The sequence below is a fragment of the Ascaphus truei genome, chromosome 7 (assembly GCF_040206685.1).
Source record: "Ascaphus truei isolate aAscTru1 chromosome 7, aAscTru1.hap1, whole genome shotgun sequence".
In the NCBI taxonomy this organism is placed as follows: Eukaryota; Metazoa; Chordata; class Amphibia; order Anura; family Ascaphidae; genus Ascaphus; species Ascaphus truei.
In genome coordinates, this window is record NC_134489.1 from 70,582,221 (window position 1) to 70,600,410 (window position 18,190).

Sequence of the window (18,190 nt, forward strand, 5' to 3'; positions counted from 1 at the left end):
TATCCCAGCTTCAGCAACGAGCCACTGATTGAGCCACCTGTGCTGAAACCTGACCCGTTGGGGCGTCTTGAGGACTGGAGTTGATAACCTCTAGACTACAGTATTAAGAAGAATGTATTGGTCAATACTTACAACGTACAACTAGGACAATTGACATGATAGGTGATTGAGTAGGAATTGTACATATTATAATAATGCAGCATTAACTTTTGTACAGCATGCATAGTGTATATATAGTATACATATAACTATTCATAAAATTTACATTTACTATAAATTGCTGTCTCAATAAGCTTATGATCTAGTGTTTACTGCCTAATTTTCAGGGATTTAAAGAAATGTGCCCAAGAGCATTGGGGTTCGAGACAGGTTCTCCTAGCTCAATGCCATTGTCTTATTATTATGTTTGGGTTTCTACATAGAGATTTAGAGATAGAGATACAATATATCAAGGCAATTTGGGGCAGTTTTATCATGCATCAATGTATCACGGTATTTTGTGCCATTTTGTTTATTGTATCCATCGCTTGCCATGTGGGGGAGGGGGGGAAGTATCAATAAGAGGCGAGAGGAAGTACTGATCAGATGCCCATACTATATTGATATGTGTGCATAACTTTTTTCTCCCTTTTGTCTGCATCAAATAATCCACCAGGTGGCGTAAACGTCTCTTGCATAACAAATGACATCAGCTGCTTGAAACTGTTAGATTAGATAGCATTGACCATGAAACTGGGATGTTCTTAGCAGTCATGCACTAAGGGGGTCTACGTAGCCAACCGCATTACTAAATCAGTGCTATACAGTTTGGACAGTGGGTTTATGACGGTCTAGTACATTTGGTCGTGGCGGTTTTCCCGCAACCAAATTGCCGCCGGCATTTAGCTACCTCTCACCTCGCTGTAGGGTCATCTCTCCGCCGGCCACTTTGCTGCCCCTAACCTTACCCCTTACCCTAATACTAACGCTACCCCCTACCATAAAAACCATAAACCCTTACCCTAATCCCCTACAATTAAAACCTAACCCCTTACCCTAAGACCCTTCTCCTTAACCCCCTACCCTAACCGTTAAAACCACTATAATTAACTTCCCTTATTGGCGAAACGGCGAGTGACGGAGTGGTGTGGCAAAGGGTCCCTCGGCGGCCAAACACAGGTGGAGAATTGGTCACGGCAAGACGACTGCGACCAGCTGTCCTATTCCGGTTTATGCAGCAGTAAGACAAGTTAGGGATGGGGATATCTGACTTTAAATTTAGAATAGGTTGTATTTTTTTCTGATGTCATTTGTCTCGACAATTTAACGTCATTAATAAAATCTGCCTGTGGCTTTTGCACCTGAGATAACAATCAAAGGACCAGAGACAATTAGCCTAGCAGAGGTCAGGTAATCGAAAGATGCAGACATTAGAAATCATATTTAAAGGTTGATTGCCTGTGTTGATCATTAATGAACATAAACCAGGATGGCTAATAATAGGCCATCATCATTTAGTGGGAAAGAACCCATAGTATGAAAGGTTACACGGCAAACACAGCGATTGCTGCTTATCTCCTCATAAACCAATCAATAGAAAGGTAAAAAGGATATTTTCAGCAACATAGAAAAAAGTTTGAGTGGTATACGCGCTCTAGCGCCGAATCCATATAATATATATTCAGAATTAATGCATATTCAAAGGCACAGGATGTGAGGCTGCTAGTAATGTAAGTAAATCATAACCAACTCCCAGGTGATATGAAGCCCTTAAAAGAGACAATGAATCCCTGAAGGAAAAAAGTAAGTGGGTTGTGAGCCCACTCCTTAAAACCTCATTGGGATAGTCCCAGGAACGCTATTAAACCACACGAGTTGTTAAGATATAAATGTACTCACATATCTCAGAGTGCCTCCGTCCTGTGCCCTCGGTGAAGCATGCTGCTAATGTTAGAGTAAAATCAGAAACATTGAAGATATAGTGCACAGCCAGGAGAATGGGTCAAAAATTGCTATAAAAAATAATGCTTTATTGGTGGTCCATTAAAAACAGAGGTGTAACAGATCTCCCACGCGTTACGTGCACGTTGCACTTTATCCAGGAGTATATCACAAACAAACACACAAACCTTAAGTACACATTTCCCCATTGTCCGTTTCGCGCCAAGAACGTGTTGACGTCACGGAGTCACGGAATCCAGCGCGCACGCGATGACGTCACATTGAACTGTGCATGTGTGAGATGCCAGTCCCCGAGTGCAGGCCGACAGATCCCGATCTGCCCTCAGCTGAGCTCTGCGCGCGCGCTGGATTCCGTGACCCCATGATGTCAGCACGTTCTTGGCGCGAAACAGACAATCAGGAAATGTGTACTTAAGGTTTGTGTGTTTGTTTGTGATATGGGGTGCCCTTAACTGCTGTGTTCAGACACAGGACAGCTCTGGGGTAGATGTTATCTGGGAAATATTGTTGAATTTAGCTTTTTGATGTTAAAAAAAAATTACTGCGCAACTTTTCTACTGTATTATGTCTCTATTTTACAGATAAAAACTAAATTCAACTTTTCATTTACAGCACATTTAATTACTTGTTTTGGCCACTAGATGGCACTGTGGATTGAATCGAAAACTGATAGTGGAGCACAGGCATATAAAATGGTTCCTTTTGGCCATTACTGTATAACAGTATTTACATGAGGAGTATGTTATGATGGATGAATTAGTATTCAGAAAAATATACTAATGCAATGTATTTGCTGCATGGTTTTTCTCACCCTCAAATCCGGTCAGTTTGAACCAGACACCTTAAAATATTTGTATTTTTTAAATATATCACGGCCATTGTATTAATATTGTAATACATCCATGCACCAGATGTTATGTAGCATTTTCGGGCAAATCTCTTAAGACCCTATTTTTACATATTTAAGCAGTACTTATGCTGTAAAAATTGGGAGAGGGGAAGGTTTTATTAAAAAACAAACAAAAAAAAAAACAGTTTTCTATATAAAGAATGTGGAAGTAAGTTTGTGAATAAAAAGTATTGATACTCTGGGTGTGAAAAGAAAAAGCAGCAGTAACCCATAAAGCCCAGTATTACACTTTAAACCCTGAGAATTCCCCGGAAAGTGGAAACACATTTAGCAGTACAACACCTTTGCAAGCGGGTTACCATGTGTTATAGAATCCAAAGCATGTTTAACCCTGCTTCCGCAACAAAAGAATCCAATAAGTACTGTTTAAATTAGGGCCGGTCACATCAAGATTGCTGCAGCCATTCTAAAGAGTACTGATCAGGGTTAGGTGATAAAAGAGAGAACAGGGGTAACTTTCCATCTACATAAAAACCAATACATTAATACCCTTTCACTGTCGGAAAGGCCCTACACTGCACTGCTGTCCAATCTGACAGCTAAAGGGTCAATACAGTAGCACTACTCCAAAATAGAAAATGAGTGCAGAATTTCATAGTGAAGTATATGATGAAGATGAAAAGGCATAATACATAAATATGTGGATATAAAAATAGAAGTGTATTTGGGGCTCACGTTGCGTCACTAACACAAAATTGAGTTCTGCTTGAGCTTGTGGTGCAGTTTCAACAACATGGGACTCCTTCACCTTCCCAATTTAGACAAGAAGAAACATATATGTTGATCGCACTCCAAAAATTAGATGTAGTCGCAAGGACATGTCAAAAACGTCTCTTTTTTATTTTTGCAGAGAAAACATTGTTTTTTCTGCAAAAAATAAAGAGACGTTTTTGACATGTCTTTGTGACTACATCTAATTTTTGGAGTGAGATCAACATATATGTTTCTTCTTGTCTAAATATGTGTGTGTATAATACACACACCTCGATATATAGACCAACCAATTGGCATATTTACCTTTTTCGGATTTAACCTCGGCTCACATATCTCTTTCCTGTTTGGTTTTGGAAGAAATGATTTGCTTCCTGATGCTGAGCTAGGATCATCCCTGTAAACATCCAGTTTATGCACAAATGCTTCCGGGAATCAACAGGCTGAGAGTTATTTGGTGCAAATCTTCCAGTTGATTTAAAAGAAGTGAGCACGGCCACAATGGGCTGAAAAAAACCCAGGAATTTACATAGACAGCAGTGGGGAAATTCATCACACAAATAAGAAGCTAATAGGACAATACATTAGTCTGTTGGGATGCTGGGCTAAACCGACACTTAAAGAAATTATGTGTTTTATGGCTGAACAGAAGTGTATTCCCAGTATGAAGGGCTGTGTTCTTAATGAAGTGTCGATGCCGGACTAGTATCTGCACCTAAGCAAAAATTATAACAATAGATAGGGTCCCACAAGCAGGATGTTAAGCAGCAATGCTTCTCATTCCATAATCCTTTATTTGATTAGCTATACATCTAAGCAGCAATTCCTCCCCACCACAATTAATTGTGTTAACCCCCCCCCCCCCCCTCCTCCTTTGCTGCAGAATTTAACATTTTCACTACTGGGCAAGAATAAAAATAGCTCTCATAATCCAGTTAGTAATAGATCGGACTGTATGTGCATTTCAATAATTCGGTTATTACAATTTTGACACAAGTTATCACACTCACACAATACGTTTTTTTGAATCACTTTTTTTTATTATATTCCCAAATAATTTTTATTTATGGGGCATATTACTGTACATTAGGTCATTTTTCCACAGGTCCTCAAGAAGTTCCACATGTGGGCCAAAAAAATCTTAATCACTACCATGTTAAATGTCTACTTTTTTACTTTCTAATTAAAGGGCATGTCTGTGTGTCTGCTCCATTTGCAAACAGGGGGAGTATGAAGATGGAGATTAGACACTGGGACACACAATTACAATATGCAGCAAGTAACCTTTACCCCAAACTATCTCATGGTTATATAAATAGTTACTACCAATATTTCTTAACACAAAAGCAACCACATTCAGTGCAGACATATTGAGTAGTTGATGTTTAGCAGCACAAATACAGCTAAAAGCTGGTAATATCTTTTTGATATGCTTATTAACTTCTTTGTGGCCAGAGAGGCCATTGCTGGCACAACTGGCATCAACGGGGTTAATGAAGCTTTATAGTAGCAGACTACTCACATCTTGCAAACAGCAGTCTCCTGTTTTAACTTGTGTCTACTACAGTCAGAGATCAAAGTGTGATGGTACTTGGGGGGAGGGGGTACTATTACTTACACACCCAAAGTCGATATACAGGTTATGAAAACCTAATAGTGCAGAGAAGGAAACAAGCAGAGAAAGCACATTGATTTGCGCGCGGGACTTTGCATTGCGCCTCAGCCTTCTCAGCTTTCCCGAGCCATTCTATTTCACTGGCTTTGTGTTGGCTACAGATTGGCTCTCAGCTTTCATTAGCATTAATAAAAATTAATGAGGGTGCTGGAGTATTTGATAATAGCTTGAATGCTTAATGTTATTTCGGAATTATAAATGGTAAACAGAAATCTGGAATTCACATTGGCCTTGGCATCTGTGTTCCCTAGCAGCATTTCAAATTGGCAGAACTATACTATGTGTTCCCGTGCAGCCATTATAATTGCTTTGTTCTGCCTGTTCCAAACAGTGTTGAGACAGAACTCTCATCAGCTTCACCCAGAAGATATATATTTTTACAAACGACCTTAATTTTGTCTTTGTAAACCTGATCTGAATATTTTGAAAAACTCGACAGCGGCTAATTTTGAGGAACACAATCTGAAATAATGTTTGCAAGACAATTGAAATATGTAAATTCTTTGTCAGTGTTCCTATAGCTGCTTTATAACTGTACTGTCTGTTGCATACCTGCAGTAACTTCTGCTTACTTATGCATAGTGTACACATCCCCTGGTCCCAGGCAGGCGTTAGATCACGAATCAACCATTAAAACTGCTGACAAGATGTTACACGAGTTCTTTCATTTTAGACCAATTCAATTGGCCACATTCATCAGTATTTTACTCTCAATTTAGTAGAGAACAAATTGATTTCTATACCTCCTTGGCCAGCCTTAGGGCAAGGGGGTTGCCATGGGCCCCGAGCCTTTGGGTGGCCACCCGTTCTCATTTCTCCCTGGAGCTGGAGGAGGGAGCGCGGGCCCCCAGACTGGCAGGACCGCCTCTCACCCCAAGGTGTTGTGTGTGCATGCGTTGAGGGGTGGGTCTTAAGTTCTTCAGCGCGGCCCTCCTCCTGCAGCATTGTGTTGTCATTGCGACCCAACGTCACATGACAATACAAAGTCATGAAGCCACAATGCTGCATGAGGTGGGCCACTCTTCACGGTAAGTACCCCCACCACTTCCACTGGAGGGTCCCCCCTCCCAGTGTGCCACCTTTGGCCACGTACATTCTATGGCTGACCCTAAAGGATCAGTCGTGGCTCAGTGATTAAAGACACTGGCACTAAAACAACGACACTGAGTTTGAAGCAGGGGAACCTGGTTCTATTCCTGGTGTCGGCTCCTAGTTACCTAAGGCCTCGGTCCCGCTGCGCTCGTTGGCGCGGGCGGCAATGTAGCGAGTTCCCCACCAGCAGGGGAATCCTCGCGAGCTGGTCCCGGTCCCCACTGGCTGCACAGCTGACTACACGCTGTCGCGCGTCAGCCGCTGGAGACACCACAGAATGGTGTTTCCTAGCTTCGACGCGTGACGTGTGTGGCTGTGAGCCAATGGGGAGGGGAGGCTTCGGGAGGAGGAGAGGCTTCAGGGAGCGGGGAGGAGTGTGGAGTGAAAGCAGGTGAGTGCCTTTCTCTGTGTGTCTGAGTGCGTGCGTGCCTGTCTGTGTGTGTATGTGTGTGCCCGAGTGCGTGAGTGCCTGCCTCTGTCTCTGTGTGTGTGTGTGTGTGTGTGTGTGTGTGTGTGTGTGTGTGTGTGTGTGTGTGTGTGTGTGTGTGTGTATGAGTGCGTGAGTGCCTGCCTCTGTGTGTGCGCGCGTGTGTGTGTATGAGTGCGTGAGTGCCTGCCTCTGTCTCTGTGTGTGTGTGTGTGTGCGCGCGCGCGTGCGTGCGTGCGTGTGTGTGTGTGTGTGTGTGTGTGTGTGTGTATATGAATGAGTGCCTGCGTGTGTGTGATTAAACTTACTTTCCAGCTCCAGCCCGAGTCAGTGGAGGGAGGGGGGGGGGAGAGTAGCGGGTCCCTCCGCTCAAGCCACGCCCCCCCTCCCTGTCAAACCGCCCACCACCCGCCCACCTCCCGCTCCGGCTCCCGCTCCCTACAGACCGCATATCGCGGTCTGTGTATCTCAGCGCACCGCCTGTCAGCAGTGCGGGTGCGCTGACTCTGGGAGCGGGGCCTTAGCCTAATACGTCCATTAAGTTCAACCTATGCTAAATTTAGATGACAGATACTTATCCTATATTCTTGTGACCTTGGGCAAGTCACTTTATCTCCCTGTGCCTCGGGTACAAGGGACTGTGTCTGTAAAAACCCTATGTATTGTGTACTGCGCACTGTACTGTAATAGTGAAGTGTTTTGAGTCTCATTGGGAGAAAAGAGCTATATGAAATAAAGTTATTAAACACTCCTACATGCAACATGTGGAGAGAGAACTAGGAAATAAGCTCATTTGAAAACGCAAAGTATATTCAAAAGATCTCTCGTTCGGTCAGACTTAGCGATGGTGGAAATGTGCGATTTTTGTGAAACTCTTTGCCCTTTAAAGGTTTCACGTGAATTTGAAGAAGAAAAAAAACCACACTAAATGTTGCAACTGTTGAGCATACAGGCCATGCTCATTTCAGGAAGATGTGGTGTGAAATTGTGGGAGACTCAATTAGGATGAGGGGAAAAAAAGAGAAGAAAAAAATATTGAAATAATTCAGGATTCTATTGAGAATTTTGATTCAACTTAGACATGGAGATCAGAGTCAGACCCCACAACGATTAGCCCGCGGCCAAAGTACGGGCGACGGTGCGCAAGCGACATCGCTCGCACCAAAATCAAAATGTCAGAAGGCAATGGGCATGGCCGTAGTGCACGAGCGCGACGGCATGACCAATTTTTCACGAGACAAAATCTTTTGATTTTGTCTCGCGACGGCCGGGTCAGGTGCATGGTTCAGCCAATGAGGGTGAACCGCTCACGTGACGTCACGGGGACACCCCCAAACATTATTTTGGAGCTGCTGTTGGTCGCGTCTCCTCCTCCAGACCCCACAGGCCACGGATCGCCTGTGCAGTACAGGCCCTGCAATAACTATTACTCCTTTGTTACTAAATTACCTGCTTTAACATCACAAGGGTTCTCATCTTGTTATTCTTTTCTAAGAAAGATTCGTGTGTATACTATAGATGCTCAGTATACAAACCCACTTTAGCAAACTTGACACCCTCTACTATTCAATATGCTGTTTTGTTCTCAAATGCAACTACAACACACATCACTGTGAAATGCTAAATACTAGTTTGGTCATCACTTGAGTCTAAGCGCAAAGTTCATCTTTCCTGTCTTGCCTTCAAATACTTTCTGGGCAAGATACCCACCTATCTGAACAAGCTCCTCACCCCTACCACATGCAGCACTTATCATCTGAGATCGGACTCCAAAAGACGGTTCATGGTCCCAAGGTTCAACAAAGTATCCGGCCGCTGCTCCTTCTTTTACTGTGCACCCCAAAACTGGAACAATCTATTGGAGACTCTCACAGCCGCCACCAGTCTAAATTCTTTCAAAACTAAAGCTGTCTCACATTTTAATCTGGTCTGTAACTGTTACATACAGTACGCCTACAATATATATTACCTCTAACTGTGCATGCTATGGTTTGTATATAATGTACCCTGTTCACTTATGTAACTGTATTTGTAACCATGTATTATTTGTAATCATAACTCTGTGCCCAGGACATACTTGAAAACGAGAGGTAACTCTCAATGTATTACTTCCTGGTAATTTTTTTTATAAATAAATAAATACAGATGTAGCCAGATTTACTGTCCCCGGAGCGCGGGATGAAAAGCAAGGTGAGCGGCTCGGCGTCCGTTCTTCCGAATGGGGCCCCCACGGAAAGATTTCTTGCTCCAGACGGATCCCAACGCTCAGGATGCCGCATGTTCATAGCATATACTTCTAGGGTGCTACACAGGGGCAGATGAAGAGAATGGCGACCCTCAGTGCCAACAAATATCCGGGCACCTCACCCCGTTCTTCTCTGAAAACTCACACCCCAGAATTGTTAGTAGCACTGGCACCACACCGCTATCACCACCAGGGAGAATAACATTACTATGTTTTAAAGACAGTGAGATGCAGGTCTGGGCGATGGACTCTATAAGTGCCTTGCACTGGCTGCACTGGCTACAGATCCACCTGTGGTGCTATGTAATAAAGTGAAAGACACTTGTACAAAGGGGAGAAGTAGTGGCTCTCTGAGTAAAGACACTGACACTGGTTCATTTCCAAGGGTCAGCTCCTCGTGACCTTGGGCAAGTCACTTTATCTCCCTGTGCCTCAGGCACCAAACACATAGATTGTAAACTCATCCGGGCAGGGACTGTGTGTGTATCATTCCTGTGTGCTGCGTACTGCCAGCTATACTGTAATTGTGAAGTGCTTTGAGTCCCATTGGGAGAAAAGCACTATATGAAATAAAGTTATTATGTATTATTATTATTATGAATACATATAAACAATGCATTTGTTTTTCTTTTAAATACTGTATCACGTTGCTTCCTTTAATCATGGGTTTCTATTTAATTTAATTGATTGCCTTTCATTTTGAAGACTAAAAAAGACATTGAAATTTTTTTTTGTTAGAGCTCATGTATATGAAGTATATTTTGAAATACTGGTAAAAAAACTCATATACAGTTCCCATAGCAATGCTTCATATAATGTACATTTTACTTTGCATAATCTACGAAATTTAACATAAACCTCATTGTACACTACTAGATATAAACACTGCATACACCAGTAGATGTCAGAGTAGTCAAACTGTTGAATTTACCTGAAGTTGTCAGTGGTGTATATTGTTTTAACTTTATGTTTATTTAAATTTTAAATATTTATGGGATACTTCAAAGAGAAAAGGGAAATGTGGAAAAAATACATGCTGTATACACCCCCTTCCCTCCTTAACCGCCTCTTACAATAGAAGGTCATAAATTGGGCATTGTTAGACAGGGCACCTCCAGCAATCAAGGCGTCAAACCAAAAATCTCAAGTAAACATGTGAGAAATTAAGTCATTCTGTAATCTTGGTGAGATAGGGAACAGCCAAGATGTGAATGAAAACGGCGTCCTTTTTTTTCTTCTTTTTAAAAAAATGATACAGCTCAACCCCGTTATAACGCGATCCGTTACAACGCGAATCAGCTTATAACACGATGCAAGCGTGGCTCCCAATTTTCATATTTATGAATACTTTAAACACGATTACTGGTATCTTACATACTTTATTGTACAATGCATACAATTGTACATTATTTCTAACGCGATCCGCTTATAACGCGATGTGATTCTTTGGACCCCAAGCACAGTGTTATATGGGGGTTGATCTGTATTAGGAAGTGGGAGCAGGGTCAACGCACATTACAAGCTGAGCCCACGGCTCCTATACTTTCACAAAACTCCTCAGTGGAAGATTGTTTTTTTTTTTTTAAAGCTGTCATTCTTTCCATTGTAATAACTTGCCAAATTGTGCTTTGCAGATGTGAAATTCAAGGTCGCGATTTCTGTTTCCAGGGTTGGACTATAACACATCTGGCAGCAATGCGAGAGATCAAGTTACTGAGATATCTGACATTGGTTTAACAAAGAGCATTATCCAAGGGTCTAAGGGATATGATATTTCTAATATCTGATCAATGACATTTTTATCCGGAATGCAGTTTTCTTTAATATATGGGCAGAGCCACCGTATGTGGGCATAGATGCTTTCATAGCCACATTATCTCCAAGGGAGAAGTTAAATGAAATTCAATATACTTGGGGTAGATACCAGCAAAATAAAAGCTTACCGCTATTTTCTTTAACATGAGTACAAGTAGAACTGTGAGGAGCATTTGTCCAAATTTCAGCCCAATTCTTATCAGTTTTTGTTTCCCACAGGCCTTGTCTCCAAAAGGAGCAAACAAGTAATGAATAGCAGACATTAGACTTATGGTAGGAATTTGAACAACAAAATGTGTGAAAAAAACCTCAGAGTTAAAGGGAAAATGGGACGACACAAAGTGCCTCGTTCAATAAAATGCGATAGTGCCGATTCGGAGCTGCCACATGGAAAGTGCCATTTATGGTGCATCACACTTTATTTAATAAAGTCTAAAGTGCCGTAACTTAAAAGAACACAGAAGGGGATACTACTTCTCTTGAATCGAAGTTTATCAAATGAAATATGTTTATTGAGAAATGCAGTAGAAATCTGACCATTAACATAAGGACAGATGTCACATAGAAAAGGACAACATTTACTCTTGGGTCTATGGCGTTTGTGAAGACACTTCCCTTTACTGGGCGAGCTGCATTTAGATGAATGGCACTAAAATATTCTCCAACACGGATCCTTCAAGCGTCTATGTATAGTACGAAGATAAAAACCTCAGCGATTTATTCTTTCATAATAAGGTGTTTTGTATTTATATACATCAGTTTGCCTTTTTGGGAGTATAAATATGAGAAGTTAGGGAAGAGTAAGTTAAAACATATATGATACCTAGTGTACCGGTATGTATTCAAGTCTGGATTTCTGTCTTTCCCCCTGTTCTTGGTGTATACTTTCTGCTCTGACGTGGTGTAAACCTTCTTGGCTGATAGCAAGAGTCCGGAACTCAAAATGTTCACCTTGATCAACAAGCTTCTTATACTCGATGAACATGTTTTTAAACGGTCGTGCTTCAAAGCAACTACTACAGTTGCACAGTTGTATGAATCAAATGCTAGTGCTATTCTTAAATGAGTCTGTGTTGTGAGGATGTATATCTTTTGTTATTTATTCCTTATAGCTTTTGTGTTTCAGGGACACAACATTTTCGCCAACTTATCCGCCCAGCAGTACAGCGACATAATGCAGCTATTGAAGCAGTCAATACTGGCAACAGATATCACCCTGCATTTTGAGTAAGTATTTGCATTTTTTAATTGAACAGGTGGACGTCTGCGAGTGTTGTTTTTATTGTCTTTTTCCCCTTGCTTATTTTTCCTTCATTTACTTATATTTTTCTTTAAACTAACCTGAACTGGGAATCCAGCTGAGCAGGACTCCGCCGATAAGTATCCGCAAAATGTTGTTAAGTAAGGGGAATAAACAAGGCACCAATATACTGTATGCATGAATTAATAAATACCAGTCCTATACTATATGTGAAAGTAAATACTCCCCTTTCTTGATTGCCGCGAATTACCATTGCTTACAATGGTGAAGCAGCTAACGTTGATGCCAAGGAACCTTACACATTGATGTAAAATAGACACTTACACTACATCACGGGTGCTCAACTCCAGTCCTCAGGCCCCCCCACCCCCCCACAACAAGTCCAGTTTTCAGGATATCCCAGCTTCAGCGCACAGGTGACTCAATCAGATGCTCAGTCCAAAACTGAGCCTCTGATTAAACTCTCTGTGCTGGAGCTGGGCCTGATTGGGTTGCCTGAGCTGAAGCAGGGATATCCTGAAAACCTGACCTGTTGGGGGGGGGGGGGGGGGCCTTGAGGACTGAAGTTGAGCATCCCTGCATTATAACATTCTGGTAATATCATCGTGTTTTACCCCTTATAGAGTCTTATACAGTATGTAGCTCCTCTAATCTGGTATCTACAGTATAAAGCAGACATACTGATGAAGCCATCCTAACTTTCTGGGTATTCTGCGAGAACATTACCATTGAATCCTATAGGAACTCCTAAAGGCATGCCTGAGTATTTACAGTTCGGCTACATGTATACAATACAACTGCATCCTTTATTTATTTTTTATAAAGGATTTGCATGTTAAATAATGTTAAAACAATATTCAGTGTGGGTTTTGGATGGTCAATTTTGTTCCATGGTCGGCTATTAATTAAGGAATAAATCCCGTGTGTACATACAGTATTTATCACCATGATGCAACCAGTATGATAATATTTAGTACTTACAGCAACTAACATTTGTACAATGTTGCTTTCCCTATCTCATTTTCTCATGGGTGGTGCGATTAGTTACTTCTTGTCATTGAGTAATATACATCCTTATAAATCTTTAATATTACAGTATTCATTCATTGAAATCTATTTAGTGGGTACTGTAAGATGACCATTGTCTAATCACTCCATTGTGTGGTGTTATAGATCAGTGGTACTCAAGACTACACCCTGCCTCCACAAGTTGGGTTTTAAGGAAATCCCATCTTCAGCAAAGGTGGCTCAATCAGTGCCTGCTTCAGCACAGGGGGCTCAATTAGTGGCTCAGTGATTGAGCCACCTGTGCTGAAGCTGGGATATCCTTAAAACCTGATCCGTTGAGGGGGCGGTCTTGTGGACTGGTGCTGAGCATCCCTGTTGTAGATGATAGTCTTGCAGCTTCACATTCTGGGCCGCCTGCTGTTACACGTGTAGCTATTAACTGGCAGAACAACTGTTTCCATTCCCTAGCGTGACCATCTTTTTTCAACAATCTTTCAACAGAACGACAAAAAAAATGATCTTGTTTTTTGGTCAACATAGTATTTAATTACAACAATTGTGACAAAAAAATGTAATTGTGAAAATAATGCTGAATGACAGAATTGAATATAACATGATTATTCACTTGAGTGATATATGAGAACCTGGAACCCTTACCGTTGAAAATTCCTCTTACATTATTATAGTTTACAACTGCATTAGAAAGTGGCGCTTATTTTTTGTAAAATGTCTCTGAAATGACAAGTCTTAGAGGATTCCCTTATTAGCAATACTGCAGTCTGTCTATACCACTTCAGAGTTTACTGGGTGTATTCTCACAAAACCATTTATTTTTAAAGCAATACCTTAAAAGTAGTCGAACTAAGTTATGAGAGCATTTAACTTAAACGTAGGAGCACATCATTGCAAAAGTCCCACTAGAGCATTTACCTTGCCTCTATCATCCAACTTAATGTGGTTCACTTAAGGTAGTAATTGGAAAGATAGTAATTTCTTGATAACGTTAGAATTCCTGATAACTCTACATTTTGAGTAGGTACAGTATGATCTGGAGTTGATTTTGTAAGATGTTTGAATGTACAGTGCTTGCTATGTATAATAACAATAAAGGTATGGCACGACAGAAAAGTATAAAATAGAGTGAGTGTTTGTTTTATGGATTCTTATTTTATATGGATGTTTAAAGAGTGTTACTAGATATATGCTGCATGTACAAGTGACGTTTTTAAATTTGGTTTTTAGCTATGACTCTAGGTTTTACATCAGAAGTATCTTACAGAATTGGCACTTTTTGACACAAAATGCTGTTAGTTGTGGTTCTAAAATATTTAAAATACACAGATGATAGATACAGGCAGGGCCGCCGACGGGGGAGAGCCGGGACAAGTGGCCCTGGCCCTGTTCCTGCGGGGGTGGGGGGGAGGGGCGTACCAGGCTAGGCAGTGCTGGAAGTCTGGTCCGGGCCTAACTTCTGGGTCTGGCTGCGGGACCCTGGTTGCCTCTTGGCCCTGGCTCTCCCCAGCTGTTGCAGGCCTTCTCCCGGGCCTGTCTCTGTCTCTCCCACCTGAAGCTTAGCCCGAATTTCAGGCGGACCCAGCTTTCAGCACGTAGCTGTGGGAGAGAGACCCGGCATGGGAGAGAGAGGCAGAAGGCCTGCAGTTTGGGAGAGCCAGCGCACCAGAGGCCCGAGACCATCCCCAAGGTAAGTGTGTGTTGTATGTATTTGATGGGAGGGTGGCGGGGAATTGGAAGTGTTGTATGCATTTGGGGAGGGGTATTGTTTTATGTATTGAGGGGGTAGTGTTGTATGTATTTGGGTATGAGGGGTAGTGTTTGTATTTTGTGGAGGGATTGTTGTGTGAATTGTGGGGAGAATTGTATGGGTATTGTTGATGCTGAGTGGGGGAAATTATGTGTGTATGTGTGACATGGGGGGGAAGAAGGGAATTAACGTGAGGAGAGAGTGGATTGAGGGAGCCGAAATGAGTGATAGAAGAGGGGGGGAAAGAATCAGATTTAGAGAAGGAGGGAGGAAGCGAGAGAGGGGTGAAGGGGGAGAGTGAGGAAGAGAGCGGGTAAAAATGATAGACGGAGCAAGAAATACATGGGGGGAGGTGTTTCGCAAGGAGGTGTGAAAGGGGGGGGGGGCTTGTAAGACCGTTGATACAGGGGGGGAATGAGTGGGGGAGACCAGACTGTAAATAAAAAAAGTAATGATATTCCATTTTTTCTAGTACTACCACACTTAAACCACTGGATACAGACATAACATACAGTAGTTGTGATGCATACATACACTTACATATGACAAAGATGTATGTAGATAGGTAAATGGCACCGTCCTATTCCCTCTCTGTATCTTAACATGTAAGGTGTTGAATATGTTCAGATGAAGGAAAAATCAAATCTTGGGATGTTGAATGACATTGGCAGAATAATTAAGGCGGAAAGTCTCTTTGTATCTGTTTTTTTCCACTTTGTCTGACAGTGCATGCCAATGACCCACCAAGCACTAGGCTGATTTAAAGTCTAGGCACTATTTAATGCGAGATGTACACGCTTCCTTCAGCGTAGCATTTATCCCCTCCGAGGCTCTTAATGTCCTCATCATGCCATGAATCTGAATGAGAGAAATTAATTTTGTTTTGCGCTTATGACTTTGAATCCTATTAGCGGCATTTGTAATATGCATTTGTGTCACATTCCAGTTCGCCCCAACCACACAGCATAAGCCGCTTTTATTTTATGCCAGCAATCTTTGTGCTAGCCAGAGTAATGAAGAAAAAAACTAAATTCAGCCTGAAAATTGCAGCGATTTGCTATATGCTGAGACAGCTTGTTTGTCGTTTGAGTGGTTTTTACATTACACACATGGACTGTGCCAATGTCAAATCATCATTGAGCTGGCACAAGATTATTCATTTTTGTAAAGTATTCCCAGATACTGTACATATACATACGCCTAAACAACCATAACGAAACATATGCGTTCCAGAATATATATACTCACCATAACTTGTATATATGGTGCCAACATATTCCGTAGCGCAGTACAATAGGAGGGGGGGAGGTGTAAGGAAAAGAACAAAACATACAAATATATACAACTTAGCTATATATATATATATGTATATATATATATATATATAGCATGTTCTTGTATAGCGCTGCTAGTTTTACAGAGACATTTTGCAGGCACAGGTCCCTGCCCCGTGGAGCTTACAATCTATGTTTTTTGGTGCCTGAGGCACAGGGAGATAAAGTAACTTGCCCAAGGTCACAAGGCGCTGACACCGGGAATTGCACCAGGCTCCCCTGCTTCAAACTCAGTGCCAGTCAGTGTCTTTACTCACTGAGCCGCTCAATAGATATATACTGTATTATAGCTGCACTAACACTGTCCTGAAAAAGAGATTGCAGTGAGCTCATTTGAAGCTTGCTGTGATTTTTTTTTTTTACCAGGCTCAAATTTCAAAGTCATTACTTTATATGTTTAGTTTTACGAACAAATCCTCATACTGTATCGTCATCTTGGGTTATTTTTCTAATTGCCCATTGCTACATATCCTCCTAAAAAGAAATAGTTTTAAAACTCTCCTCCTGTAGACGTGTGTGGCAGCAGAGGGGATACAAAACCACTTCTACAGATACTTTGTACTTTACAAACCATGTCATATTGTACAAGTTTGTGCTGAATGAGACTCAATGCGTGTACAGTAATAGCTTTGCAAGAAATACAACACAATAACATTAGTTCAATATGTGATTACCTACAGTATTGTTTCATTGTGTTAAGTTGTACATATGTTTATGTTTTATTCTTTTCCTTACACCTCCCCCCTCTCCCATTGTACTGCGCTACGGAATATGTTGGCACCATATATACAAGTTAGGGTGAGTAAAAAAAGAGATCAAATCCTCCACCGTACAGAGTATAGCAGAAGTGGCCAACTCCAGTCCTCAAGGGCTGTCTGTTTTTCAGGATATCCCTGCTTCAGCACCGGTGGCTCAATCAGTGGCTTTGTCAACGACAAAGCAGGGATAGCCTGAAAACCTGACCTGTTGGTGGCCCTTGATGACTGGATTTGGCCACCCCCGCGTTATCTGGAAGCCGGCACACTGGTGGCACTTGGACGTCATCAGTTTTTTGTTGTTTCTTTTATGGGATATAATGTTGACCGCTCAATTCATGAACATGATCTGAATGGAAGAGACGCACTCAACCAAGTAAGCACTCAACCAAGTAAGCACGGCCCAAGTAAGCACGGCCCAAGTGAGCACGGCCCAAGTGAGCACGGCCCAAGTAAGCACGGCCCAAGTGACCTTGTGACACGCTTAAGGTGAAAAATACTACACTAGTCTGATATCGGAGTTTTTCAGTTTCAGTTCACTTAGGTTGTAAGTGGGACTGGACTATAATGCAGCCATCGCCTTGAAAGTGCATTCCGATGGAAACATGATGATGCTTCCTGGTTTACGAAACAGGGCATAGGCTTGTGTTTTGAAAGTTCAAGGAGTTATTCGTATTCTTCTTTTTATTAGGCTTCTATGCCTGCACGGGAAATCTATGGGTGCCAATTCAATCCATCTGTGCCCATGTACAGTATTCCAGGGACGACTCTACTTAGGATGGGCACTTTCTGTGTTTTTTTCTTCTTTTTAATTGTGTGTTGGTTTTCTTGGAACTTTCTTTTTTTTTTTTTTTTAATTATTGGGGAACAACTAAAAATAACAGGGATCCATACTTTATTTTTGTGATCATTTGAAAGTTCAAACATTTTTTTTTTTTACAAAAGTCTGGAATTGAAAAAAAAAATGTTTTTGATCTTTCAACTCGTCTCAAACTTCTGAAAGAACTTCAATGTTTGCGAAGTGCAAATTGCAAATCTGCCCATCCTTCCTACAGTATATGGCTTGAGAATATAGACAACAAATACTAAATAAAGGATGACACATTCAAGTTATGCAATTAAAACCTAAAGTGTATGTTTGAGTTGAGTAAAGTTGATTTCTGCCTTAACGCCAAATAGAAAATAGGTTCATCCTCAGTTGTCCAAACAAAGCAGTAAAGATTTAAGATCTGACACCCCAACCCTGTGTCTTAG

At 41.6% G+C, this 18,190-nt stretch overlaps 1 protein-coding gene across 1 annotated transcript in view; it reads left to right on the forward strand.

Annotated features, from left to right (window-relative positions):
- The window catches only part of PDE11A (phosphodiesterase 11A), a 441,965-nt gene that overhangs the window by 373,846 nt on the left and 49,929 nt on the right, over window positions 1-18,190 (forward strand). The window contains exon 15 of the mRNA XM_075608987.1: window positions 11,943-12,043. Coding sequence (XP_075465102.1) covers window positions 11,943-12,043 — 101 coding nt within the window. The remainder of the gene's footprint in view (window positions 1-11,942; window positions 12,044-18,190) is intronic.